This window comes from Hemitrygon akajei, chromosome 7 (genome assembly GCF_048418815.1).
Source record: "Hemitrygon akajei chromosome 7, sHemAka1.3, whole genome shotgun sequence".
Lineage (NCBI taxonomy): Eukaryota > Metazoa > Chordata > Chondrichthyes > Myliobatiformes > Dasyatidae > Hemitrygon > Hemitrygon akajei.
The window spans coordinates 183029828-183057599 of NC_133130.1; the positions used below are offsets into that span (position 1 = coordinate 183029828).

Below are 27772 nucleotides of genomic sequence, written 5' to 3' on the forward strand. Positions count from 1 at the left end.
GAGCGGTGCCTTAACAACAACCTCTTACTCAATATCAGCAAGATGAAGGAACTGATAATTGACTTCAGGAGAAGGAAACCAGGGTTCTATGAACTAGTCATTTTTGGAGGATCAGAGGTGGAGAGGGTCAGCAACTTTAAATTCCTCAGTGTTATTTTGGAGGACCTGTCCTGAGCCCTACGTGCAAGTGCAATTATGAAGAAAGCACCGCAGCACCTCTACTTCCTTAAGAGTTTTTTAAAGATTCGGCATGACATCTATAACTTTGGCTGACATCTATAGATGTGCGGTGGAAGGTATATTAATGGGCTGCATCACAGCCTGGTTTGGAAACATCACTACCGTTGAACAGAAAACCTTACAGAAAGTAGTGGATACAGCCTAGTCTATCATGGGTGAAGCCTTCCCCACCACTGAGTACATCTACACGGAGCATTGTCGCAGGAAATCAGCATCCATCATCAGGGACCTCCACCACCCAGGTCATGCTTTCTTCTAGTTGCTGCCATCAGGAAGAAGTTACAAGAGCCTCAGGACTCACACCACCAGGCTCAGGAACAGTTATTAACCACCAGGCTCTTAAACTAAGGAGGATAATTTCACTCAACTTCACTTGCCCCATCATTGAAATGTTCCATGGACTCAGTTTCAAGGACTCTTCATCTCATGATCATGACATTTATTGCTTGTTATTTATTATTATTTCATTCTTTTTGTATTTGCACATTTTGTTGTCTTTTGCACACTGTTGAATGCCTATGTTGGTAAGTCTTTCATTGTTTCTATTATGGTTATTATTCTATTATGGATTTATTGAGTATGCCCACAAGACAATGAATCTCAGGGTTGTACATTGTGACATATATGTACTTTGAGATTAAATTTGAACTTTGAATTTCAATGGTGCAGCGCCTCAATCAGTACTCCACTACAGTACTTTTATACAGTGTCAAGCTAGATTTTAGCCTTGAAGAGGCCTGAACTTTCTGACTTCAGTGACAGCTGCAGTACTCACTGAGGCATGGTTGAAAGTGGATAATTTATATTCAAAAATACCTGGGTTATAACTATAGAGTTTATACTATAGGGCTAAATATCTTCAAAGTAAACTAAATAAACAGAACATTGGTTACATACAGCAGTAATTTGGCACTCTTGTGCCTTGAGTTAAATGTACAGTGAAAATTCCCTTTTTGGAGGGTTGGCTAATGCACCCAGCAGAGCCCTGAATCATCAGACCATCTGTTACTTTAAAAATATTTTCTTCCTGTTCTGAGAATCCAATCTTGGAGAATAATAAGCTTCCTTGTCTTCCATGATAACAGCCAGATTTACTCTCTTGCTTCATCATATAAACAGAATGAATGTATTCCCTACACATTAATTTATTTAATTTGCAATTTAAGCATTTTTTGTTTGCAGATTTCTCCTCTTACCCCACTTTGCTGAAAACAGTAACTCATGTTGTGGTACTATTCCATCAATGTTTCCTTCAGGGGAAAGAAATGGGAAATGGTAAGAGACTACAAATCAGTGATAGCAGCAGTTAAACCATGTTACTGTAATCTGTTCCTGCTTTTGCCTCAATCCTTTAACAGAAAGGATGATTTAAACCATCCTTAAGATATCTATTAATTCATGTGAGGACAAGCAAGTCTGTAAGTAATGGAGCACTGGCACTATTTTCCTTAAAGGCAGTAATTATAAAGACAATAATATGCTCCTTTTTCCTTTTCCAGTTTCATTGAGGTAAGAAAGCAATATTACCTCCAGTACCCCCATGAGGGACAGGCACTGCTCAGAGCACCAATCCATGCCTGTGACATTTTTCTGCATTGCTATTAAATCAGGGTAGTATAAACCCTTTCTTGTCCTTAACAACATCATAAAATCAAATTCTGTTCCTTCAATTCAGTGATAATGAATCCATTACTAAGGGCCCAAATCATTAAAAACAGAACAAAGCAAGCATTGATTGAAAATAAAGAGATACAAGAGACTGCAGATACTGGTAATTGGGATCGACACACAAAGGAACTGGAGGAACTTAGTGGGTTAGGCAGCATCAATTGAAGGAAATGGATAGTTAACCTTTCAGAATGAGACCTTGATCAATACTTCAAAGAGAGCAAGAAGGACTGGTAAGTCAGTATCCTTATCTGCCTATTGCCTCCTTTGCTGAATCTATGTATCACCTGCCAAGTCTTACTCCAACACTTTTTTATACCTCTTTTGTCTTGATGAAGGGTTTTCAAAATTCGAAGTAAATTTATTTTGGATTTCAGATTTTTTTTGGGATTTTGGAGATCCCTTGGGGATGAGACCCAGGTTTAAACAAAAAATCCATTTATATTATATATACAGCTTGTACATATTCCCTGAAGGTAGCTTTTTTATAATATTTTAATATATTTGTGCATGAAACAATAATGTACACATTGAACCACCAGAAAGGTAAGCTATCAGTACCTCAGTTGCCCAGTTGAACAGTCAGTGGTTGTTTGATATTGCCATCATTCCCAACTCTGAATCTATGTGCTATTGGTAAGAAGTTTTTGTCTTACACTTGTTCATCATACGTGTGTACTGATGCAGCCATTCGCGTGTTAGCTTATTATCAGCAATGATCTTCGCAAACTCATCAATGAATGTCTCTGTTGCTTCATGATCAGCAGATGCTTTATCACAAATTTTTAAAAATTTAATGCCATGCCTTTTCTTAAATTTCTGCAACCAGCCTACAAACATTCACAATTACCTTCAATTTTCAGTTCGTCATGATCAGCATACCATTAAGTGGTATATGTTCACTGACGCTGATGCATCCACTTAGTCAATACACAATCGAGATCTTCATTTTTCACTTTATGCAGTGTTTTTTTATTTTTCTTTAACTTCTGTTCATTACATATGTGAGATCACTTCTCGGAACTGTTTGTGTTGCGCAGAGACCTTCCCTGCACCTTATGGTGTTTTCCATTTGTGACATCATGTCATTGCTCAAAAATAAAAACCAGATTTCAAAGGTTTTTGGATTTTGGAATTTCGGATGATGGGTTCTCAACCTGTATCATGTGGGCATTCATGGTAAATACAAAGAAATGCAAAGAAGAATGCATAAGCAGAAAAATATAATAATAAATAAACAAATAAGCCATAAATATCAATGCTATGAGTTGAAGCGACCTTGAAAGCAAATTTATATATGGTGGAACCAGTGCAGTGTTGGGGTGAGTGAAGTTACCCCTCTGGTTCGAGACTGATGATTAAGGGGAAGTAGTTGTTCCTGAAGTTGGTGGTTTGGGACATTAGGCTTTGTATCTCCTCCTTGATTGTAGCAGTGAGAAGAGAGCATGACCTGGATGCTGAGGTTCCTTGATGATGGAAGCTGCTTTGCTGCAGCAGCTCTCCTTGTAGATGCTCTCAACAGCGGCAAGGGCTTTACCTATGATGGACTGGGCTGTATCCACTACTTTTGTAGGATCTTCTATTCAAGGACATTGGTGTTCCCATACCAGGCTGAGATGCAACAGTCAGTATACTCTCCACCACACATCTATAGAATTAGATTGCATGCTGAATCTTTGCAAACTTCTAAGAAAGTAGAAACACTGGCTTGCCTTCTTTGAAATGGCAGTTAGGTGTTGACCCAGGACAGATCCACTAAAATGTTAAAGGCAAGGAATTTAAAGTGGTGCCTCTCTCTGCTTCTGATCCAAAACTGGGCCACTATTCTTCCCACTGCAACTGGGTCCTTGACTTCTTCACCAGGAGACTACAGTTTGTGTGGATTGTAAATGACATCTCCTTGGTAACATTGAACACTGGCACACCTTTGGGATGTGTGTTTAGCCCATTGCTTTACTCTCTCTACACTCAATTGTGTGGCTAGCACAGCTCAAATACCAACTATAAATTTGCTGATGACATAACTATTGTTGCAGAATTTCAGATGGTGATTAGGAGGTGTACAAGAGCAAGTTAGATCAGCTGGTTGAGTGGTGTTGCAAACTAACCTTGCACTCAACATCAGTAAGACCAGGAATTGATTGTGGACTTCAGGAAGGGGAAGTCGAGGGAAGACATACCAGCCTTCACTGAGGGTTCAGCAGTAGAAAGGGTGAGCATTTTCAAGTTCCTGGATGTCAACATCTCTGAAGATCTATCCCGGGTCCAACATATTGATGGAATTAAGGCACAAAGCAGCTATATTTCATTGTGAGTTTGAGAAGATTTGGTATGTCACCAAAGACTCCTGCAAATTTCTACAGGTGTACCATGCAGACCATTCTAACTCTTGCATCACCATCTGGATGGTCAGAAAAAGTTGCAGAAAATTGTAATCTCAGCCATTTCCATCATGGGCACTAGCGTCCCCAGCATCAAGGACACCTGCAAAAGGTGATGCCTCAAGAAGGTGGCATCTATCATTATGAACCCTCGTCACCCAGGGCTTGCACTCTTCTCATTGCTACCATCAAGGAGGAGAGACAGGAACCTGAGGGGAGACAGGAAAAGCTTCTTCCCATCCACCATCAGATATCTGAACCCATGAACACTACCTCAGTATTTTTTGCTCACTTTTTGCACTACTTACTTGATTTGTTATTCTGATATATATATATATATATATATATTTCCTATTGTAAATTATAATTTTAAATATTCTGTATTGTACTGCTACCACAAAACAACACATTTCATGACATATGCCAGTGATATTAAACCTGATTATAAATTAGGAGTGGCTCATAGATCTCTAGTTTCCTTCTGCCACAGTCAATAATCAGCTCTCAGGTTTTGGTGGCATTGAGTGAGAGGTTGTTAATGCAGCACCATTCAGCCAGATTTTTAATCTCCTTCCTATCTGCTGATTCGTCAGCACCTTTGATTTGGCCAACAACAGTGGTGTCATCACATGTATTAATTTGTCTAAATGAATTATCTCCTAAAACCACTCATGCAAATCTAAAAGATATTCATCTCCATGTCTCCTTTCTAATTTTCCCTGATGTCCTCCCAGCACTCTAAATTCTAATAGTAGAATCATGAGTGCTGGGAAATAAATTCCTTTATCATTTTCCTGTTCTTTATTATCCATTACTCATAGTTTGTTGTTATCCTGAACAATTCCAGATTATATTTATTAAACAATCTGCTTAAATTGTACCGAGTACTGGTAGTGAGAAAGGAAAATAAAAATAGGTGACTGACTACCTTAGCTCTGTAACTAGTTATGACACTATCTTTGATGAAAAGAGAAAGAGCAAGTATTCCATTATTTACACATTTGTTTGATTCTCTGATTAGAGTTTAGAGCATAGAAACAGCTCTAGGTCAGTGAATAATTCAGATAAACCTCCTTTGGTTTTGCTAATTCATCGACATATTTCAACATTGTATTCTGTCATGTACTTATCCTGAACTATACCTATACCAATTGCATCAGCCATTCCGCATTCTAACCCCCTCTTAGACAAAAAAAGTTCTGGTGATTTCTCCATACAGTGTATATATGAGCCCTAATTCTGACTGCCCTCTTAAGTGGAAACATCTCTATTCCTTTACAATCAAACACCTTCATAGAACCATAGAACACTACAGCACAGTACAGGGCTTTCAGCCCTCCATGTTGTGCCGACCCATATAATCCTTAAAAAAAGTACTAAACCTACACTACCTCCATAACCCTTCATTTTTCTTTCATCCATGTGCCTGTCCAAGAGGCTCTTAAATACTCCTAATGTTTTAGCCTCCACCACCATCCCTGGCAAGTCATTCCAGGCACTCACAACCCTCTGTGTAAAAAAACTTACCCCATAATATATAATATCTCTCAGGTGCATCCTCCTCCTTTCTGCATTGAGTAATACAGAATAAAATCTCCTAGTACATGTGTCACATTGCACTGAAGGATCATAAACACATGCACACCTCTGCAAAGAAAAATGAGTACAGTGAAAAACAGTGTTGCAGATTCAAATTAATTGAGATACAAGCTGAAGATCTTGTCATTTTTTACTAATGGGTGGAAAAGAGTGGGCTAATGACAGCAAAGGTGAAAATTTACAGATGTGATTATAAACATTCAGCAGGAATGCTGCTGCCGCCCTCCAATACCTATACAAGAGGCAGGAGTCTAGCTAAATATTCACCAATTTCAAATGTGACAAGTTTACTTTTGTTGGCTCAATTTGGAGCTTTTAAATACATTACATTTTCCTAGTCAGAAGTTCTCCAGCAACATCTGTTGTCTAGTCTTTGGTATTTCTATTTCACATCTTCAACTTTAACAGAATTTTACTTTTTTTTTGGAATCATTGTCATGACTTGAACATACTTTTTTATTGCTTCCATGTCTTCTAATTGTTCAACCGGTAGCACATTCACCTCTGAGTCAAAAGGTTCTAGTTTCAACTCTGGTCAGGTAACTAATGAATTTGAATTGGGAGCAGATGACTTCATTGTTTGCAAAGATCAAGACTGATTTGATTGTAACTTTAATTCTTTATTGTCATCTACTCAGGGTTATCTTTTATTCTCTATCAAGAGTCTATCTACTTCTGATTCTTTAAAAAAGACCTTGCTTCCGCTTCTCTTTGAGGAAAAATGTATTAGAGATTCTCTGATAGAGAGACTGCTTCACTGAGCATCTACGCTTCGTCAGAATAAGCGGGATTTCCCATAGCTGCCCATTTTAATTCCACTTCTCGTTCCCATTCTGATATGCTCATCTCTGTTGTGATGAGGCCACACTTAGGCTGGAGGTACAACACCTTATATTCCATTTGGGTAGCCTCCAACCTGATGGCATGAACATTGATTTCTCAAATTTCCAATAATACCCCCCAACACTGTCCCTCCCTCTCCATTTCCTATCCCCTTTTCCCTCTCTCACCTTATCTCACCAATCAACTTCCCAGCTCTTTACTTCATCCCTCCTTCTCCAGGTTTCACCTATCTCCTGGTGGTTCTCTCTCCCCTCCCCCACCTTTTAAATCTACTCCTCAGCTTTTCCCCCCAGTTCTGCTGAAGGGTCTCGGCCCGAAAAGTCGACTGTTTACTCTTTTCCATAGATGCTGCCTGCCTGCTGAGTTCCTCCAGCAGTTTGTGTGTGTTGCAGATTCTCTTTTCCCAGAGAGAAAGTATTTTATTTCATCTCCATTGTAAGTAGGCAACCCCTCATTATTATATTGTGATTTCTAGCTTTAACAGCTTTCACAAGAAGCTAAAACTAAAGAATGCATGTTTTCCGATACTCAGTCCCGTATCCACCCAGTCAAAACCCCTTAGGCTCTTGTATATTTCACTGAAGTCACCTGTCAATGTTAACTCGAGACACATGTCTCGACTTTCAAAAGTTTTCTCATGACAGTCTGCTAATTCCAGTTATTACTGAGTAAATACTTTTGAACTGTTTCCAATGCATTAACATCCTTCCTTAAATAGACTAATTCTATATGTGGTTTACACCAATTTATGTAACTGAAGTAGAAGCTCTGCTTGCATTAAAATAAAACACATTATATTTGCATAGCTCATTACCAGCTGTACCTGCCTTTGCAGGTTAGGCACTAGAAAGCTTGGAGTCCTCTGTAGCTCAGCTCTCTGCAATCTCTCATTCTTCCTTCGAAAATGGAGCAATTTAATATTTACCCACATTATAATACATCGACTAGAGCTTTGCCTATTTGCTTAGCTTGTCCATATTCCTTTGGAGCATCTTTACAATCTTTCTCCTGCATATTTTCTTACCAAACTTTACGTCTTCTGAAAATTTAGCAACCACACCTTTGGAAATTTCATCTTTTTATTTTACATAAATTGTTATATGTTGAGGCTCCAGCACTGATTCTTCTGTCATGTCTTATGCTGCATTAAAAATACTTATTTTTGCCTCTTTCCTGTTAGGCGGCACTAAAGAGAATCAAAACTAGACGCATAAAGCTCCAGATTATGGAATTTAGCGCCACAGTCCATGAGGAACTTAGTGGGTCATGCAGCATTTTTGTGTGTGTGGGGTGGGGGGTGGTTGGGAAGGAAGAATGAGTCAAGATCTTGCACCAGCACTTAAAAATAAAGAGAGGAGATGTGACAATAATAAACCAATACCAATAATGATTTGTATGCACATCATTTACATTTTATGAATATTATTCATTTGATGCATTTTGAAGGATAAACAATATACTTTTTGTATCAATAACATTTTCATATGAGAGGTCTGTTCAGGAGTCTGATAACAGCAGAGTAGAAGCTGTTCTTGAATCTGACGGAATGTATTTTCAATCTTTTGTATCTTCTGCCCTCTTCACTCTCAGTTGTGCAGGGTTTTGACCCAGAACATCAACAGTTAATTTCCTCCCACAGATAAAACTGAGAATCAAATCTAGTCAGGAAGCTCCATGTCGGTGAAGTTTTACATATTGGAGGTGCCAGCTTTTGAATAAGCTTAAGCCCAGCTCTCTGAGATCTACATCCCATAGTAATATATATAAAATAAAAGCAGCAGGACTGTCTCTGTCCTGGTTAGTAATTATTCCTCAATGAACATCACTAAAAAATTATGTGATTACTTTCAAGATACAGTTTCATTGGAGCTTATTTATAGATTGATCACAGAGCAGTTAACTTTGAAGTTATGAAATTGATTGGAAAACACTTTAGGATATTCTAAATTTCTGAAACTATCAGCTTTCTTCCTTTTGAGATCATGCTGGAGTGAAAGGATGCTTGACAAATTCACCAGAACATTCTCCATGTGTGAATATAGACACCATCAATGGAGTGTTGAATCACAAAGGGGTTAATCGTATCTTAATCACTCTGATCAGTTTCTCACCTGATCTCAGCTACAGTACATGCATTTCACAGGATGTAATTTGGTATTGATGGCTTGTAGATGCCATGTGCTGCGTGTTTTTCAAAGGAAGTGAAATCTGATTGGTTCCAGTTTGGCACTGCAAATTGGGCAAAACTTGTAGTTTTAACTAAAAATATCCAATACTTAATGACATAAGCTGCAAGAACAGTGCATTGTTTATTGATAAAAATGCATTAAATATACAATATTCCCATAATGCAAATAACGTGCATGTAAAGAACCAGAGCAGTCTCTAGCCTACAATTGTCTGACGTCAAAACAATTATATTTTTATGTTTCTTTGGGAAGCTCTAAACAACAGCATATCCTATTCCTTCTTTTGTCATGTATTCTTATATACTAAGGCAATGGGACTATTAAACTGCATGTGGCTGTAGCAATCCAATTGACCTACTCTGCCTATTCAGCTAGATGTGAAAGACTAATTTTGTCATAAGACCAGAATCAACACCAATAAAGATTGTCTCCCAGTGTCTCACCACATTTTTTGTGGAATCTTGCTGTGCTTAAATTGGTTATATAATAACTGTGTTGATTGTGAAGCTGATCGTGAGAGTGTGGAGGGCACTATATAAGTGATTATTTATTTACTATCATTTGATATTAGTCTTGTGCAAATCAATCAGAATGAATAATTTGTTGTATAAAGATACGAAGGGTAATTTTCCTACTTAATAAGATCTCTGTTCAGAATGAGGCAAGCCTCAGTGTTTATTTAACAGTATTGTCAGAACTGAAATTAGATCATGGAACTAAATTCATTTCCTGTTGTCTGTCTTGCTCAGAGAACATTAATGGATTACATAAAAAGCCTCATTTACTATGTCTAACTTCAATGCAGTTATTTGTTTACTTTGTATTGTGCTGATGCCCTGACCTCTCTTTCATTCTGTACATATTTGATAGAATCATAGACTATGAACAAGCCCAAACAAGAGAAAATCTGCAGATGCAGATTTCTCCAGCCCTAATGAAGGGTCTCAGCTTGAAACGTCAACTGTACTATTCTCCATAGATGTTGCTTGGGCTGCTGGGCAGTATTTTTTGTATGTGTTGCTATGAACAAACCATTTGGTCCATTTTGCAACGCACACCATTTTACCTTTGCCAGCCCTATAAATGAACCAAAAATAGGTTCAACTCCAAACTCTTTCCCGTAAGTCTGTAATTCTTTTGTCTTCAGAAGTTTATCCAATTTCCTGTGGAATCTGTTTCCAGTAACTTTTAAAGCAACATGTTCAGATCATGAAAACTCACCAAATATCTTACCATCCCTAATGTTGCTTCATTTTTCTTTACTAATAATGTTAAATCCCTGTCTACTTGTGCCAGGCACTCTGCCACAGTAAACACTTTGATTTTCCTGATATATTCTGTAGGAACTATTTGAGATTTAAGTACATTCATGAAATTTCCCCTTAATCTTCTCAGCTCAAAGGGAAAAATATCCAGTGTTTCACCTTGCTGAAATCCTTTATTGCAAATACATTGTCATAAATGAAGAAAACAAATTAACTAGAATGACACTGTTCCCTCCAAGCTGCACAGGTGCATGGCCGCACAGTAGCTGAAATGCTCCCACACATGTAGCCTTTGTTGCCATGCAGCCAGAATTTTCTTTTATATAAAGTTTTATTAAAGTGCCCCACATTTTTCAGGCCATGTAAAAATTTCCTGAGCATTTCCTGGTTTGCGCAGCTGTAGAGGAATGTTATAGAATGGTGTTCTTTCCAAGGCCTTGCATCTTAAAATGTGATGACAAGAACTGAACACAAGTTGGGAAGTAGAGCCAACACTTTTTCAGGCTGATTTATCAGACCTAATGATATCATTATCCTGTAATACAGGATTGCTCTGATTTTATTCCTAGAGTAGTGTTGCCTGAGCTGGGTTTCCAGTGTATTTCTCACAAATATATTTCTGCAGTTTTACAATAGCCTGAATAAATTCTATTTTTGCTGCAATCTGAAGAGAGAAATCTCTGAATATCTACTCTTGTAATTCCCTAATAAAATGTTTTCCATTCCATTCCTGATGGGGAAGGTATAACCAGAACTGAACACCTTTTTTGAATTATTTACTTCAGAGCCAAACATTCAAAAACACGAAGTTCGGAGTGGGGGCGGGGTAGGCACAATAGCATGGTGTTAGTGTAACGTTATATTCTATGGCAGTGACCTAGGTTCAATACCCACTGCTGCATGTAAGAATTTTGTATGTTCACTTTGTAATCATGTGGGTTTCCTCTGGGTACTCTGGTTTCCTCCCATATTTGAAAGACTTGCAGGATAAAGTTAATTAGTCACACAGATATAATTTGGCTCCTGTGGTTGTTGGGCCAGAATGGATGTTATTGTGCTCTATCTCTATATAGAAAAAATAAACTTGGCATTTGATCTAATGAATTCAATCCTAAATAGATAGATAGATAGATACTTTATTCATCCCCATGGGGAAATTCAACTTTTTTTTCCAATGTCCCATACACTTGTTGTAGCAAAACTAATTACATACAATACTTAACTCAGTAAAAAATATGATATGCATCTAAATCACTATCTCAAAAAGCATTAATAATAGCTTTTAAAAAGTTCTTAAGTCCTGGCGGTAGAATTGTAAAGCCTAATGGCATTGGGGAGTATTGACCTCTTCATTCTGTCTGAGGAGCATTGCATCGATAGTAACCTGTCGCTGAAACTGCTTCTCTGTCTCTGGATGGTGCTATGTAGAGGATGTTCAGAGTTATCTATAATTGACCGTAGCCTACTCAGCGCCCTTTGCTCAGCTACCGATGTTAAACTCTCCAGTACTTTGCCCACGACAGAGCCCGCCTTCCTTACCAGCTTATTAAGACGTGAGGCGTCCCTCTTCTTAATGCTTCCTCCCCAACACGCCACCACAAAGAAGAGGGCGCTCTCCACAACTGACCTATAGAACATCTTCAGCATCTCACTACAGACATTGAATGACGCCAACCTTCTTAGGAAGTACAGTTGACTCTGTGCCTTCCTGCACAAGGCATCTGTGTTGGCAGTCCAGTCTAGCTTCTCGTCTAACTGTACTCCCAGATACTTGTAGGTCTTAACCTGCTCCACACATTCTCCATTAATGATCACTGGCTCCATATGAGGCCTAGATCTCCTAAAGTCCACCACCATCTCCTTGGTCTTGGTGATATTGAGACGCAGGTAGTTTGAGTTGCACCATATCACAAAAAATACTTGATGTACATATACAATAAACCAGTACAATTTATGTAAGATTTGAAAAATGTATATCATAATAAATTAACATTTTAATTTATGATTAAACTATCATTGCTCAGTGGCTTTTAACCATGGGATTTTTATTTTTCTCAATGTGGGTAATGTGTGGACAGTATATTTTGAGTCTTATTGCATGTCCATTTGCCTCCGTCAGGAACGTGATTACATGTAGGATGACGCTCCAGTTCAATAGTAAGGATTTTTTCCCAAGTTTTCTGGCCAACATGAGCCCAAAACTAATATGGCTCGAACAGATCATTGGTCATAATCACGCTGCTTTTTATGGCCACCTGTTCTTCAGATTTTCGGCAGGGTTTTGTAAATCATAATCAGTATTTGACGACTAAAGTGCTTTAGAATGACCCAGTATCATGAACTGGTCGGTAAAATTCTTTAGATACGTGAACGGAAATGGGTCCGGTAACGGTTCTTTCTCCCCACTGGCATGAAGGTGCTTGTGCCTACAGCGACAATTTATGTTATGTATATGATTTAAGTGAAAAGGGCACACATTGCTACATACTTTTTTTTGCACGCACCTTGCTTTTGTAACTTTAATTGTATCGATGGGACAAAATTCTCCACCTACACTAACAGCCCGTGGACAATAGAAACGGTTCCGTAGCGTTTCACGTGCTCCTCGCCCGTCGTGTTTGTCGAATACTTCATTCCCTGTTGCTGGCTGCTGTTGTCATAATAACTAGCAACACCAAGATTTTGCATTCCTTCTTATTCCTTACATCGTGAAGACCGACGGAAAAAAAACTGGTGATTAGGACGATTCCACTTTCAAGCGGAGGGAGAGGCGTATGGATGTAAGGCCAGGTGGTAGCTGCCTGCAGTGTTTTATGCAGAGCAATAACTGCTGTGGATGTCAATGGGCAAAATTAATTGGAGAGAACTCTATGCAGTCTGAAAGATGGCAGGAACAAAACTGAAACCTTCTTCTTCAGAGCCAGAGGCAGTGATGAAAGCAAGCACACAGAACGCCAAGAATGTAAATGTAAACACTTCTCCCAAACCTCCCCGGAGAATGGGATCTTTAGGGAGTGACTACGGACCAAGGTACTGCAGTTTCTGTTCAGAGATATTCACCAAGATCTCTGCTATGGATAGGATGAAAACCCAGTGCATGAAACTAGTTTAAATGACAATGTGGTGCTTTCAGTGGTTTTGAGAAGACGAGTTTCTCTATTTGCATACTCAACTAGAGGCAGGGAGTGTTTAAGAACAGGGCTTCTATTCTTTATGTATTTCGTACCTTGAATGAAAGATCAATAACCAGTTTGATAGTAAGCAACTATTGATTTGTTTTTACAGATTTTATACATTGATAATACTGCTTTCCAATTGAATATTGGGTTCGGCAGATAGCCATGGGTGCTTTCGGTGACATTAGCTTTTGATAAATTTGAGCAATAGAGAATATATTGTTTCACTCGTAATCTGCATGTTGCACGTGTTCACTGCAGCTAGATCTCCGCTTGTTAATTCAATATTGTCATTATAGCTGTGTATGACCAGAGTAATCGTTCAGTATATTTTTGACATTCCAACTTTCATGTTGAATTTTAGTTTACATGGTTATTTCAAATTTTATGTGGTCGGGGAAAGGGAGGTATTCCTGAGCAATTTCTACTTCCACATTATATTGTTATGTGGCTGAAATCATTTTAATAAAAGTTTGACAGAGCCATGTTGCAACATTCTTAATATATGCTCCAATAGAACTTGTAGAATAAAAACAAATTACTGTGAATTACATACATCTTATTCATCATTCAACTTGGTCTTTCACTTCCTTTTGATGATCTATGCCAGAATGTAAGATTATGTTATCCTCGGGTTGTACAGGTGATGTTTATAATATCACTTCTGTCACTTCCTTTCATTGAATGTTCTACCATATAGTAAGCCTTAAATTGTGATCAGGAACCTGTGTAGAGCCTGGCTTACTATGTCATAACTTTCTGCTCAGTGGATAGCTTAATACTGTAAAGTGAAGGAGTCAATGTTTTGATTTGGAAGTGGGGAATTGTATGTGGTAACCTGAATTGTGAGTTGGAAAGAGTCAACTTGGCACCTTGGTTTCAGATGGTTCATGTTGTTGATTTGTTTTTCTATCCTACTGATGTATTATAAGCAACATTATGTTAATTTTCATATAGTTACATGAATTTTTCTTTTCAATTTTTCTCTGCCAGTGTAACGCGGGCATTGTAAATTCATATTGTAAAATGAAGATGCAGTGGTGCAATTTCTATCCGTTCTTAATTTTTTTAAGTGGAAAATGTCATAATTTGATTTCATTTAATGTCACAGTGAGTATTGAACTTTTTTCTTGGTAAATTTATCGTGTCTAATTTCAATAAGAAACATGATGACAAGGCAAGGCCATTGTGCAAGACACTGCCGAGGATCGCGATGAAGTAATAATAAAGGTGATGAAGTAATGTCAAGTAGATTTTAAAGATAGAAGTTAGGAAAAACTGAACAACAGTCCAGTTTTTGAGAACCTTGCAAAGAATGATAGTTTGGAAATTCTTTGCTACCATGAAAGATCCATTAATGTAATGCCATTCACAGGCAATCAGGATTTTCTTGTGTGAGGCTGCAGCACAGAAAGACCTTGCACAATTAATATGTGAAAAGTAGTTCTTTGTTCAGCTCTTGTGGAACTTGCAAAGGGAAAGAAGTGGGTTAGTATGCTTAGTTCATAAGTGACAGGAAATGTGTTTAGGGTATACAGATGAGTAGGCATAGATAAAGGATGAGAGGTCTTGGCCCAAAATATCAACTGTTTATTCCTTTCCATAGATGCTGCCTCCTCCAAGAGAACCACAGCCATGTTGTGGCTTGGGGGTTCATGTGCCTCCGTGAGCTATGCTGGCTGGAGTCAGGGCTTTATGCTTTGGATCTTGGTAGGGTCACCCATGCCAAACAGGTATGGCAAAGGGTAGAGGACAGGCTAAGAGTAGTTCACTGGCCCTCCAGGGCTTCTTCAGCTCAGGGCTAACAACCCTGACTGGTAAAACAAAATTGTTACAGAACTAGCAATGAAAAATCCTTCTATGTCTTGAGTCCGATGATATTTCTGAGTCTCCACTCAGGACTTGCATGACTGATAGTAGTGAAAACCGAGGGAGCTACTGACATAATGAAGGAAGCCTTGAACACTGCTGGAGATGGAGGATCTTCAATGCTGCCCTAAATGCCAGTGGCATAATGGGCAGTTAGTATAGATGCTGCCTGACTAGCTGAGTTCCTCCAGCATTTTGCGTGTGTTATTCTGGGTTTCCAGCATCTGCAGAATCTCTTGTGTTGATAGAAAATTGTAGGCAGACTTTGGAGTCGTTTGGTACCTGGCTGGGGTCTTGGAGGTTGGGTTGGTATAGATCCAGGGGATTGTGATTGACTTTGGTGAGGGGATATATTGGTGTTGGATATGGGAATCATTGTTCAAGGTATGTTTAAAATCTTATAGTTATATAGCAACTCTCAAATCCTTGGATATTGAATTACACACAGCAATCAATCATTTTGTAAAAAATATCATGTTTAAAAAGTCATCAATAGGAGACGAGTCAGATTTCTTTTGATGTAATTGATTTTAGTCAGAATATTGAGAATTGTATTTTTTTGAAAAAGTGACTTTTGAACCTTGGACTTGTCCCATGTTAAATACTGCTATTTTGCTTTATCAAAAGGTGTGCAGAAGTCCATGGATTGAAGTCTGGTTTCTCAGTTCTATAAACACACCTGTAATAGTGATTCTTCTAGATATCTAATCATTCATTAGCTCTTAGATTTGTCAGGCCTATAGCTCCATTTGCCATTGTTACTAGGACACTTCTTGCTTGTCTATAATGCTGGAGTTATCCCTGAATCCATGTATGCATCTTTTGACTTGGTAGTTTGAATCTGAGACCATCACCTCTCTGCTTTTTTTTCCCTTGACTCCATTACAGACCTTACTTTTGAGGTTTCATACTTGTAATTTCTACCCTCTTTTGATGCTATTATTACAGCTCTGAAGTAAGCCAACAGTTTCTCATTACTTTAGTGCTTCATTCTTGCCTCTCACCCTTTAATTTGTTCTGATAATGTTCAACTTAAGATTGAATAGTAGGATGTCTGGATGTAGGATTGCACTGAATTCAGCTTTAGATAAAGTTATTGAATTTTTTAATGGCATTACCACAGCCAGTATTTTTGTTTCTTTACTTGTTCCATTATTTTTGCCTTTGACGATCATCGCTTTTGTCAGTTATTCTCTCCTGCATCCCACCCACCCTATCACTGACCTTTTCTGTTCCTTTCTCTCTTTGTTTGCACAAAAAATGTTTTATATCTAAACTCATTCATTTCTGATGGGTACTTGACCTGAAATGTTAATAGTTCCTTTGTTCATAGCCATTGTTTATCTGATTGAACAAAACTATCATATTCTGTCCTTTATTTTAAATGTTAGCATCCATGTTACTTTTTGTATTTAAATTCTTAAATATACTGCCAAATCCCGTTCTGGTTTCTCGTGCACCCTAATTTTGATTGCTTCATAAGGAATTCCCTCCATAAGTCTTTCTATCTTCCTTATGGAAGTTTTTGGTCATTGTCCTAGTATTTATTTGGCCTGCTATGAAACATTTGCATGATGAAGCTCCTCTGGGATGAGATGTGCAAATTGCTGCAGTCATTTACCAAACAGAGTTAGTTTTCATGTCCAGATCTAAGTGATCTAGAGTCAATGATATGGAATGGAAAGACTTTGTGCAAAATAGAGCAATGTTTCACCCAATTCTGAATTTACTAGATTTGTCCTGAAAATGGATATTAAGTGCCCAAAATGCTTCATTTACAAACACTAATGTTCTTTGTAATTCACTTTTTATTTACCTTTGGAATATTCTTTACTGTTTTTGTGTTGACATTAGATAAGGTTCAAAGGAGGTTTACAAAAATGATTCTGGGATTGATATGACGAGTATTTGATGGCTCTGCACGTGTACTCACTGTAATTCAGAAGAATGAGAGGGACCTCATTGAAACCTATTGACTGTTGACGGGCCTCAATAGAGTGGATGTGGAGAGGATGTTTCTTATGGTGTGGGAGCATAAGACCAGAGGACACAACCTCAGAATAGAGGGAAGCCTATTTAGACCAGAGATGAAAAGGGATTTCTTTAGCCAGAGAGTAGTGAGTCTGTGGTATTTGTTACTACAGGTGGTTGTGGAGGCTAAGACATTGGGTATATTTAAGGTAAAGGTTGCTAGGTTCTTGATTAGTCAGGGCATGAAGGGTAATAGGGAGAAGGCAAGAAATTGGGGTTGAGGGGGAAGTGGATCAGGCATGATGAAATGGTGGGGCAGACTCGATGGGCGACATGGCCTATACTTTATGGTCTTATGGTGCAATAAACCAAACAAAACCTCACCAATTTGGTGCCGATCCCATTGTTATTATCTGTATCAGCAGTTTGGATAAGAATGTACAAAGCATAGTTGGTAAGTTTGCAGATGACACTAAATAGGTGTTGAATGGGTAATGAAGAAGGTTATGAAAAATTATGTGGTCATCTTGATCAGCTGAGTAAAGGGCTGAGAGTTGCAAATGGAGTTTAATTCTGATAAGCATGAGGTGTTAAATTTGGAAAATCAAATCCGGGTAGGACTTTCACAGTTAAAGGCAGGGTCCTAGAACAGAAGGACCTCAGAGTGCAACAACAGCATTCACTGCTAGTGGAGTCAAAGGTAGATAGTCTGGTAAAGTAGGCTTTTGGCACACTGGCCTTCATAAGTCAGGACACCATGGGAGTTCATGGTGTGATTGTATAGTGTGCTGGTGAGGTCACACTTGGAGTATTGCTTTTAGTTTTGTTTGCCCTGCTGTTGGAAGGATGTTATTGGACTGGAAGGAGTGCAGGAAAAATATCATAAGAATGCTGACGTTGAGGGACTGAGTTATAGGGAGAGGTTGGATAGGTTTGGAATTTATTCCTTAGAGCATAGATGATTGAGAGGTGATTTTGGAGGTATACATATAAAATAAGGGGTAAATAGGGTGAACACACTCCGTCTTTTTCCTGCAGTTGTGGTATCAAGAACAAGAGAACATAGGTTTAAGGTGAAAGGGGAAAGATTTAAGAGGAACTTTGGCAATTTTTTTTTACCTGAAGGGTGGTATCTGCAGAATGTGGAATCAGCTGCTAGTGCAAGTTGTTGAGGCAGATTCAATAGTGACTTATAAAAGGCAGTTGGACAGGTACATGGATTGGAAAGGTTTCGAAGTTTACGAGCCAAACAATGGCAAATGAGACTAGCTTGGATGAGCTGTCATGCTTGGCATGGATGAAGCAAGCACCTGTTTCCATGCTGTATGGCTCTAAAAGGATATGCACTCTTCCATTCCTACCTTGAATTTCATGATACCCAGTGGTTACAGTAATCCTTTTACTACTTCTTCATTATTCATATTGAAATACATTACCACTGGCACACAGAGATTTGACAGACAACTGGCTTTCACTCCATAGTCAATTGATTTAGCTGATCTAGATGAAACAGAAATTATAATGTTCTGCTCTACTTTCAATGAACAGTGTTTCTCTTCAATTACCCCAGATATATCTGAGGGATAAATAGACAACAAGATTAGTAACACTGCATGAGTGGCTGTGCTGACTAGCCTTTCATATTTGTGCCTACAATGGGCTGCATGTACAAAAGAGCTTAATAAAATGCCATTGAAATACTGCAAGATGTTGATTAATAAGCACTGTTCAAAAATAAAAGAAACTTTTGAAATCAGTGTAACATTCATCATTTTGGCTAATGGTTTAATTCACTAAAAATCTCAAAGATATTTAGCCTCTATTGCTTTAGCTGCAGAAACTATTGAAATCAGATAAATTGCAGGTAACTTCAATAAGAAACAAAATTTGGTGGAATATGAAATCATCTTTGCACACAGGCTAGCCATATTCCTGTCATATTAGATAAAAATAGATTCAACTGAATCCACTGAGGAAGCTTGATGTGCATACATCTTCTCTAAAAGCATTGTTTTAATTGCCTGACAGAGAGATGAAAATACAAAGTTCATTATAGATAAGATTATTCCAAATATTGCAGGGCCTCCAGATATCTCAGTATAAAACAGTAGCTTCTTAATTTTTCTTATCTTTGCTTTTTAAAGAGAAACAGCTTGTTCTTGTCAACTTGCTGATAACTGATTTGCAACATATATAAATCCAGTTGGCAATCAGCAAAGGGAAGATTAAGTGTCTTGCAACATACACAAAATGCTGGAGGAACTCAACAGGTCAGGCATCTATCTAGGAAATAAACAGTCCACATTTCAAGCCAAGACCCTGTATCAAGAAACCTTTATGCTTATCAGGAAATTATTCAATTTCTTTGATAATTTGAATTATTTTCTCATAATGGAGTATCAAAAACAAGAGGATATTGGTTTAAGGTGAGAGGAAAGTTTTTAAAAGGGATCAGAGGTGCAAGTTTTGTTAAACACAAAGTGATTAATATGTAGAGCACAATTTTGAGAGGAGTTGGTGGAATCAGATACAATCATTGTGTTTAAGACATTTACACAGGCACTTGAATAGGAAAGGCAAAGAAGAATACAAACCCAAATTGAAGTTCAAGTTTAATTGTCATTTAATTATCAGTGGGACTAGGCAGTTTAAATGGTTCTGCATGAACTACATGGACCAAAGGCTTGTTTCCATGCTGTAGTTTTCTATGACTCTTTGACTCCAAATAGTGACCATGAAACTTTTGCATATGCATCAGCCAAATGTTAAGACAATGGGGTTGTGTTAATTGGCCTGCATCAGTCCAGGATTTGGGTAATGGGTTTAAGTAACTTGCACCATTGTAAACAAGTTCAACAAGCTTGCAATTAATTTGTCTGGCCAAAGGTATTAAAATATTCAGGCTACGTCCACACTAGAGCAGATAATTTTTGAAAATTCTGGTTTCATGTAAAAACGATAGGCGTCCACACCAGGCATTTTTGAAAATACCTCCGTCCACATTAAAACGGGTATTTGGGTGCATCTCCTCCTACTGGGCATGTGCAGAACACATCTACAGAAAACAAGTGAAGAGGAAATGGTATACCATTTCCATTTCCGTGGCAGCATTGTGCTATTTCCATTGGTCAAAAACTAGAGTACCTACAACAACAGCACAAGAAAGTTTTCAACTTTTTGTATGTTGATATGCTGCCTGTACAAGGTAGAAAGCTATGTTTAACTCCAAATAAGCTATTAATGTAGACAATAAAATAAATAACACACGCATGAAGCCGTCCGCCATTGCTGTTGTGGTGTTGGAGGTTGCGTTCAAGAAAACAATGAAATGCCGTGCTGCCTCCACCATCTGTTCTGGCGTGTCATGACAGAGTTTTTAAAAAGCTCCGGTTACCCCGTACACACTATACTGCCCAACCAGCATTTTCAAATTTACACACTCTGGAGAGCGTTTTAGAAAAGCTCTGATTTCAGGGGAGGAAAACGCCATTGCAGTGTGAATGGAGGGTCAAAAGGAAGAGGAAAAAGCTTTGGTTACAGATTTTATCCGGTCTAATGTGGACGTAGTCTCAGAAGTGTCTCCTATGGTGAGGTTGTATAAGACATTGGTGAGACCGAATTTGGAGTATTGTGTGCAGTTTTGGTCACCTATTTACAGGAAGGATATTAATAAGGTTGAAAGAGTGCAGAGAAGGTTTACAAGGATGTTGCTGGGACTTGAGAAACTGAGTTACAGAGAAAAGTTGAATAGGTTAGGACTTTATTCCCTGGAGTGTAGGAGAATGAGTGGTGATTTGATAGAGGTGTATAAAATTATGATGGGTATAGATAGAGTGAATGCAAGCAGGCTTTTTCCACTGAGGCTAGGGGAGAAAAAACTCGAGGTCATGGGTGAAGGGGGAAGAGTTTAAAGGGATCATTAGGGGGAGTTTCTTCATGCAGAGAGTGGTGGGAGTGTGGAATGAGCTGCCAGATGAAGTGGTGAATGCAGGCTCACTTTTGACATTTAAGAAAAACTTGGACAGGTATATGGATGAGAGGCATTTGGAGGGATATGGCCCAGGTGCAGGTCAGTGGGACTAGGCAGAAAAATGGTTCGGCACAGCCAAGAAGGGCCAAAAGGCCTGCTTCTATGCTGTAATGTTCTGTGGTTCTATGGTACTCTTGATATGCATTGAAGTAAACAATGTCATTGTAACTATTGAAATTGTATTGAATCTCCTACTGTTACATTTGATCTTAAGGGTATAAGAATATGATGTACAGTATTTTGAGTTTGTGGGACTCTACCAAGAGCACCTCCGAAAGAATATCTGTTGGTCTTGATAAATATCAACTTTCATATCCACTGGTTCCCCATTTTCTCCAGTGACTTAGACACAGTCACAACACATTGCACCAAAATATCGATCAGTTGGAAATCTGGGTGGAGAAATGTTTGATCTAGACAAATGTGAGGTGATGCATTTTGGGAGGTCAGCTGCAAGTGGAAATGTATAGTAAATGGAAGGACCCTTAAGAGCAATGATGTACAGAAGGATCTTGGGGTGCAAATCCATATCTCCTTAAAAGTAGCAGGGCAAGTCAATAGTGTGATTAAAGAAGATAAAGAACACACAAGATGCTGGAAGAACTCAACAAGTCAGGCAGCATCTACAGAAACAAATACACAATCTGTGTTTCAGACTCAGACCCTTCAGCAGGACTGGAATGGAAGGGAGAAGATGCCAGAATGAGAAGGTGGATGGAAGGGAAGGAATACAAACTAGAAGGTGATAAGTGAAGCCAGGTGGGTGGGGAGGGGGAGGGGCAAAGGAAGTTGAAAGCTGGGAGTTGATAGGTGGAAAAGACAAAGGGTTGGAGAAGAAGGAATCCAATAGGAGGGGACAGGAGGAGAAAAGGACAGGGTGGGGGGGGGGCACCAGGAGGTGATGATAGGCAGCTCAGGAGAAGAGGTGTGGGAGGGTGGACTAGAGTGGAGAAATGAAGAAGAGGGAAGAGGGAAGGGAAAATTACCAGAAGTCAGAGAAATCAATGTTCATGCCATCAGGTTTCAGACTGCTGAGACAGAATATAAAGTGCTGCTGCTTCAACCTGAGAGTGGCTTCATCATAGCAGAAGAGAAGGTCATGGACCGGCATGTACTCCATGTGGATCAAGATAGCAGCAAATACAAGTTCCCAGGAAGAATATGTGGCTGTGGTAGCGAGCCTAAGTGAACACATGGTAGAAGAGTTGAAGTGCAACATAGATCACAGAGGGGGAGCAGTGAGAGAGAGTTGTTACCTCATTCAGCATGACCTGCTGAGTTCCTCCAGCATCTTGTGTATGTTGCTCTAGATTTCCAGCATCTGCAGAATCTAGTAAAGAAGCTAGAATCTAATTATGAAGCTAGTAAAGAAGACGTACAGCACATTTGCCATCAGTGATTATGTTGTTGAGTACAAAAGTTAGTCATGTTGCCGATGTATAAAACTTTGCCTAGGCTGTATTTAAGGGCTTGTGTGCAGTCTGGTCACTACATTATAAGAAGGAGGCTTTGGATAGAGTGCAGAGCAGCATTCCAGATTATGTGCTCAAGACTCTGGAATGGAACTTGAATCCACATCTGCTGACGTGGTTGGAGCAGAACCAATTGAGCTAAGAACTAAAGATACTGAATCTTTCTCGGATACATTCCATGGGAATGGAAAATCTCCTTGTAGCTTATTTGTGACCTTCTTTGCTGTGAGTTAGTGGTCATTTATTCAAAAGCCACTGACAATGAGTTTAGTATAAAATCTGTGGTTGAATTTGAACATGTAGTGAACCTATTAGAGCTGTGTGTGTTGGTTGTTACAGTTTCTTTATATACTTTACAGCACTTGAAAAAGAACAGGAACCTAGATGTTTTTTCTTTGTAATCTCCACTTGGTTTGTGAATTTCCATCTGTGGTGTGCTCTCCTATCTTAAGGTGCTATAATAATTCAATTTCTTGTTGTTATGTGTTGTTCATATGCTGTCCCTTTTGCTGCCCTATTTACGAAAATTGTCCATAAGTCATTGATATGCCATCTGATTTTTTTCTTTTGCTTTGTGCTGAAGATATAATAACAGAGCCCTCAAAGAGTGCATTTGTCTTTCATCTATTTTGTACATTAATTCGATTAAATGAACCCAATTTGCTGATAATGATTCAGTGTTTTAGGCAAACGAGAGGTATAAAAACAGACAAAGCATTTCTGAATATGTAAAAGTAAAAGATTAATGTAGGTCTGACATACTAAGACAGAAGAAGCTATATGGGGGGCAATATTTGGGAATAAGGAACTGGCAGAGAAATTAAACAAATATTTCATGCCTGCCTTTATGGATGAAGACAGAATCCCTTCAAGAAAGTATAGGGATCCACAGGTTCCATGTGAATAAAGAATCCAGAAGAATTATGATTAGTAAAAAAAAAGTACAGTGGATTCTGATTATCTGGGATATGTAGGGACCAGTACATTTTGGCCCAATTAAGTGACTGCCCCAATTAGCCAAAGTTTCATTGAAATAGATCATAAAAGACAAACTACTGCTTAACTGAGTAACAAGTTATGTATATAGAAATACAGAACAAATTAGAACACTACCAATATTTCTACAATAGTATAAAACTGTGTATTAGTTCCTAATAGTTATCGATGGAGGAATTCATTCAGTATATGGCCATGTTCTTTTGATTGACTGTAAATGAACAAAATCAATGCAGACACCTAGTCAGATAATGGACTGCCTTCATTGCCTTCCTGCATGAAATAGTGTCAAAAATCACTGTTCTTTAATTTGGTGTCAGTCAGCCCAAGTGAATAAGATAGCACAAACATGCACACCTGACACTATTTAAAAACTGCTTGCCCTAAGCCTGGTGAAGTGTCTAATAGCCACACAAGTGCACGGGCCTGATGCCAGTTAGGAATGCTTGCATCCTTCAAATCTTCATTTCCATTGTAATATTCAAGATGATTGTTGATACCTTCAAATTCTATGTCGTTCTTAACTTACTGAAGTACGTAGTGAAATTGTTTCATTTTCACTTCTGGCTGTTTCTCACATATCCGAGCTTGAATGCTTGAAACTGCAGTGAGCAAAACATTTCTTAATTGTCTTACTGCTTATTTCTCACCAACAATCAGTGACAAAAAAAATCACTGTTTTTTGAACACCAACACACAATTGATGCAATTTACAAACTGTTCAATCTGAGCATGGTATGGTATCTAATAGCCACATAAGTACATGTGACTGATGCTAGTTAGAAATTGTTCGGCAACAATCTCCTGTCCCAATTAAGTGGCATAGTGTCCTAAATAAACAAAGGAAATACCGACTATTATCTTGATTAGTATTTGTTCTTTAAGAGTTTTCTCAAATAAGCAGCTGTCCTGATAAACCGAAGACCCAATTAACTGGGAATCTGCTGTACTGGAGAATTTAATGGGATTAAAAAGATGGAATTAAATTTCCAAGGCTTGATGCCTTAAACCTAGAGTTTTGAAGTACCATGAAGATAATGGAAGCACTTGTCACTATCCTAAAAGTGAAAGTGCCAACCTCGTGAAGCTGCCACTGTAACTAAATGTATACTAAACAGCACAGAAACAGACTGAGATAAGTAATCTTGTAACCAGCATATCAGATTGAAACTCTACACTCTTAGCAGAATTAGTCATGAATGGTGCTGGAAAATTTGACATTAAATTTCAAATTTCATGGAGATGACTCGAACATCACATTTCTTAACAATAATATGAGAACAGGAAAAGGCTAAATTTTTTATACTCACATGAGACTAAAAGTAGCTGAGTAGATTAATCATCTCAATTTCCACTTGAGGACTATGCTATTGTAGATACCAGAAATAAGCCAATATGATTCATTCCAGGGGAGGTTCAATACTGATAGCTACTTATCAGTATTGAAATTTGCCCAGATATGTCCTGTTCACAAAACATCCAATCAAGCTAATTACACTCAGTCTTCTCTCAGATATCGAAGAGTGATGTAAAGTATCTCCAATGGTTTCACCTTGTTCATTCGCAACTCCTGTGAAATGAGACATACCTGTGTCTCCTGTAGTTAGACAAAGGCAACTTGCAGGCATGAGCTGACATGGCAAGTAACATCAGTGTTGCAAAGTACATTAGCAGTGCCACTTTACAGCATGAGAGAGTTTAACCACCATCTCTTCATATTCGGTGGCATCTAGGGGTTAAACTAAACTGGATAAACCACATATATGGCATGGCTACAAGAGCAGGTTGGAAGTTGGGAATCCTACAGTGAGTGACTCATCCCATCATGTACAAGGAGCAAGTCAGGACTCTGATGGAATACTCTGCACTTGCAGCTCCAAGAGTTCTTAAGAAGAGTGACACCATCATGGGCAAAACATCCCATATACTATACCTTGTTAAGCATTCATCCCTTCCATGGGTGCATAGTGTGTGCAGTGTTCCATCAACAAAATGCTCTACAGTTACTCATCCAGGGTGCCTCTGCAGCTCCTCCTAAAACCCTGACCTCTATCCTCAAGGAGGACCAGAGTGTATGGAACCAACACCTGGCAGGTCACCTCTAAATTGGCACACCATTTTGATTTAGAAATGTGTTAGTGTTCTTTCAACATTGCTGGATCTAAATCCTGAAATTTCCTGCCCTGTAGGAATACCTTCATCATAATTGGAATAAGGATCAGGTTTAATATCACTGGCATACTGTATGCCATGAAATTTGTTGTTTTGCGGCAGCAGAGCATAATAAAAATTAATTGTCAAATTCATGGATTCATTGTTCATTCAGAAATCTGATGGCGGAAGAGAAGATGCTGTTCTTGAAACATTGTGTGTCTTCAGACTCCTAAACCACCACCTTAATGGTATCAATGAGAAGAGGGCATATCCTGGGTGATGGGGGGGGGGGGTGTATCTTTACTGATGGATGCCGCCTTTTTGAGGCATGGCAGGGTGAAGGTGTCCTTGAATCTGGGGAGGCTTGTGTCCAAGATGGAGTTGGCTGTATTTACAATGGCTACAGAGGTTCAAGGAAGCTCTTTTCAGTGGCAGTGTATGATGAATAATAAATGCTTCCCTGGAGGGGGAGACTTAAGATCCTAAAAAACTGAATACATTAAAATTGTACAGTTCCCTTGGATTGGAAGTTTACAAATATAGCACAACTGATTAAGAACGCGAGGAGAGAGATCAGAGATGAGTTGATGTGAATTTTGTGTTAAGGTAAATGATGAAATTTATTATTAAGAAAGTGATAACGGTAGAATCACCATGGATTTATGAAAGAGGAATCATGTTTGACAAATCTGTCAGATATATTTGAGATTGTAACTAGCAGAATAAATAAGGTAAAGATTATTAAATTTCTATTATCAGAAAGCCTTTGATAAGGTTCCATATAAGATGTAATTAAACAAAATTACAAGTGGGTGTAATATTGAGGTCAGAATTGAACATTTTTCAATGGACAGAAAGCTGACCGTAGGAGTAAATAGGCTGTTTTTGGATTGGGGCTATGCCTTTTGAGGTGTTGCAGGGATCAAAATGAGACCCAAGATGTTCAGAATCTTTTTTGTTGATTTGGATAACCACTGTGGATCATAAGCAACATTTCCAAATTTGTTGATGATGCAAAATGACTTGTAAGGAGTATCAGAGAGATCTCAGGACGACTGTGTGCAAGTTAAATAAACAGAAAAGGTGAACATGGCAGATGGAAAGTAATGTGGGAAAAATGTGACGTCAATACTTCGGTGGAAAAAAAAGAGAAAGCTGAAATAGAGATGAAAAGTGCTGGTGTTTAGGAGGACCTGGATGACCTACCCATTGATCATTGAAAAATTACAGATAAAGCAAGTCATTAGGAAAGCAAAGAGTATTTTTGATGTGTATTACAAGAGGATTTAAGGATAATGGTGGAGACTATTATGTAGGCTATCTGCAATATTGTGTACAAGTCTGGAAGGGTACGTTTGTGATGGAGGAACTTCTGGAAGGGTTTACAAGATTGATTCCTGGAATTGAAGGATTGTTGTACCTGGTGAAATGAATCCCGTTGAGTTTAGAATAGGGGTTCCCAAACGGGCCCATGGACCCCTTACTGAATGGTATTGGTCCATGGCATAAAAAAGGTTCAGAACCCTTGGTTTAGAAAAAGAAGGTGATCACATTGAAACTTATAAAATTCATACATGGCCTTGAAAAGAAAATATGGAGAGAACATTTGTAATGGCTAAGATTCTAGAAGTAAAAGTCTAATTCCAAATAGTCTGCTGCTATTTTTATGGTTCTTGAAGTAAACTTGTCATTTGAACATTACTTTATTTAATCATTTATGTCATAGAGTTAAGCCATGAAAAACCCATTCTCATCCCTGTTGCCGTAGTCCTCTTCCATGTAGGTGGAAGTGATTTTGCCAAAGGTAAAGCAAGGAGTCGACATCCAATAAAGCCTGGATCTTTGTATAACTCAGTATAGGTTGAGCATCCCTTATCTGAATTGCTTGGGCCAGAAGTGTTTCAGATTTTGGATCTTGA

The 27772-nt window shown here is 38.5% G+C and overlaps 1 protein-coding gene across 10 annotated transcripts in view; it reads left to right on the plus strand.

Annotated features, from left to right (window-relative positions):
- Positions 1 to 27772, plus strand: part of kcnt1b (potassium sodium-activated channel subfamily T member 1b) — a 490876-nt gene that overhangs the window by 180596 nt on the left and 282508 nt on the right. Inside the window, exon 1 of one of the 10 annotated variants that reach the window (XM_073052846.1) lies at positions 12917 to 13215. The exons of the other annotated variants lie outside the window; for them this stretch is intronic. Coding sequence (XP_072908947.1) covers positions 13070 to 13215 — 146 coding nt within the window. The 5' untranslated portion in view covers positions 12917 to 13069. Of the gene's footprint in view, positions 1 to 12916; positions 13216 to 27772 lie in introns of those variants that run through there. 10 annotated transcript variants of the gene reach the window in all.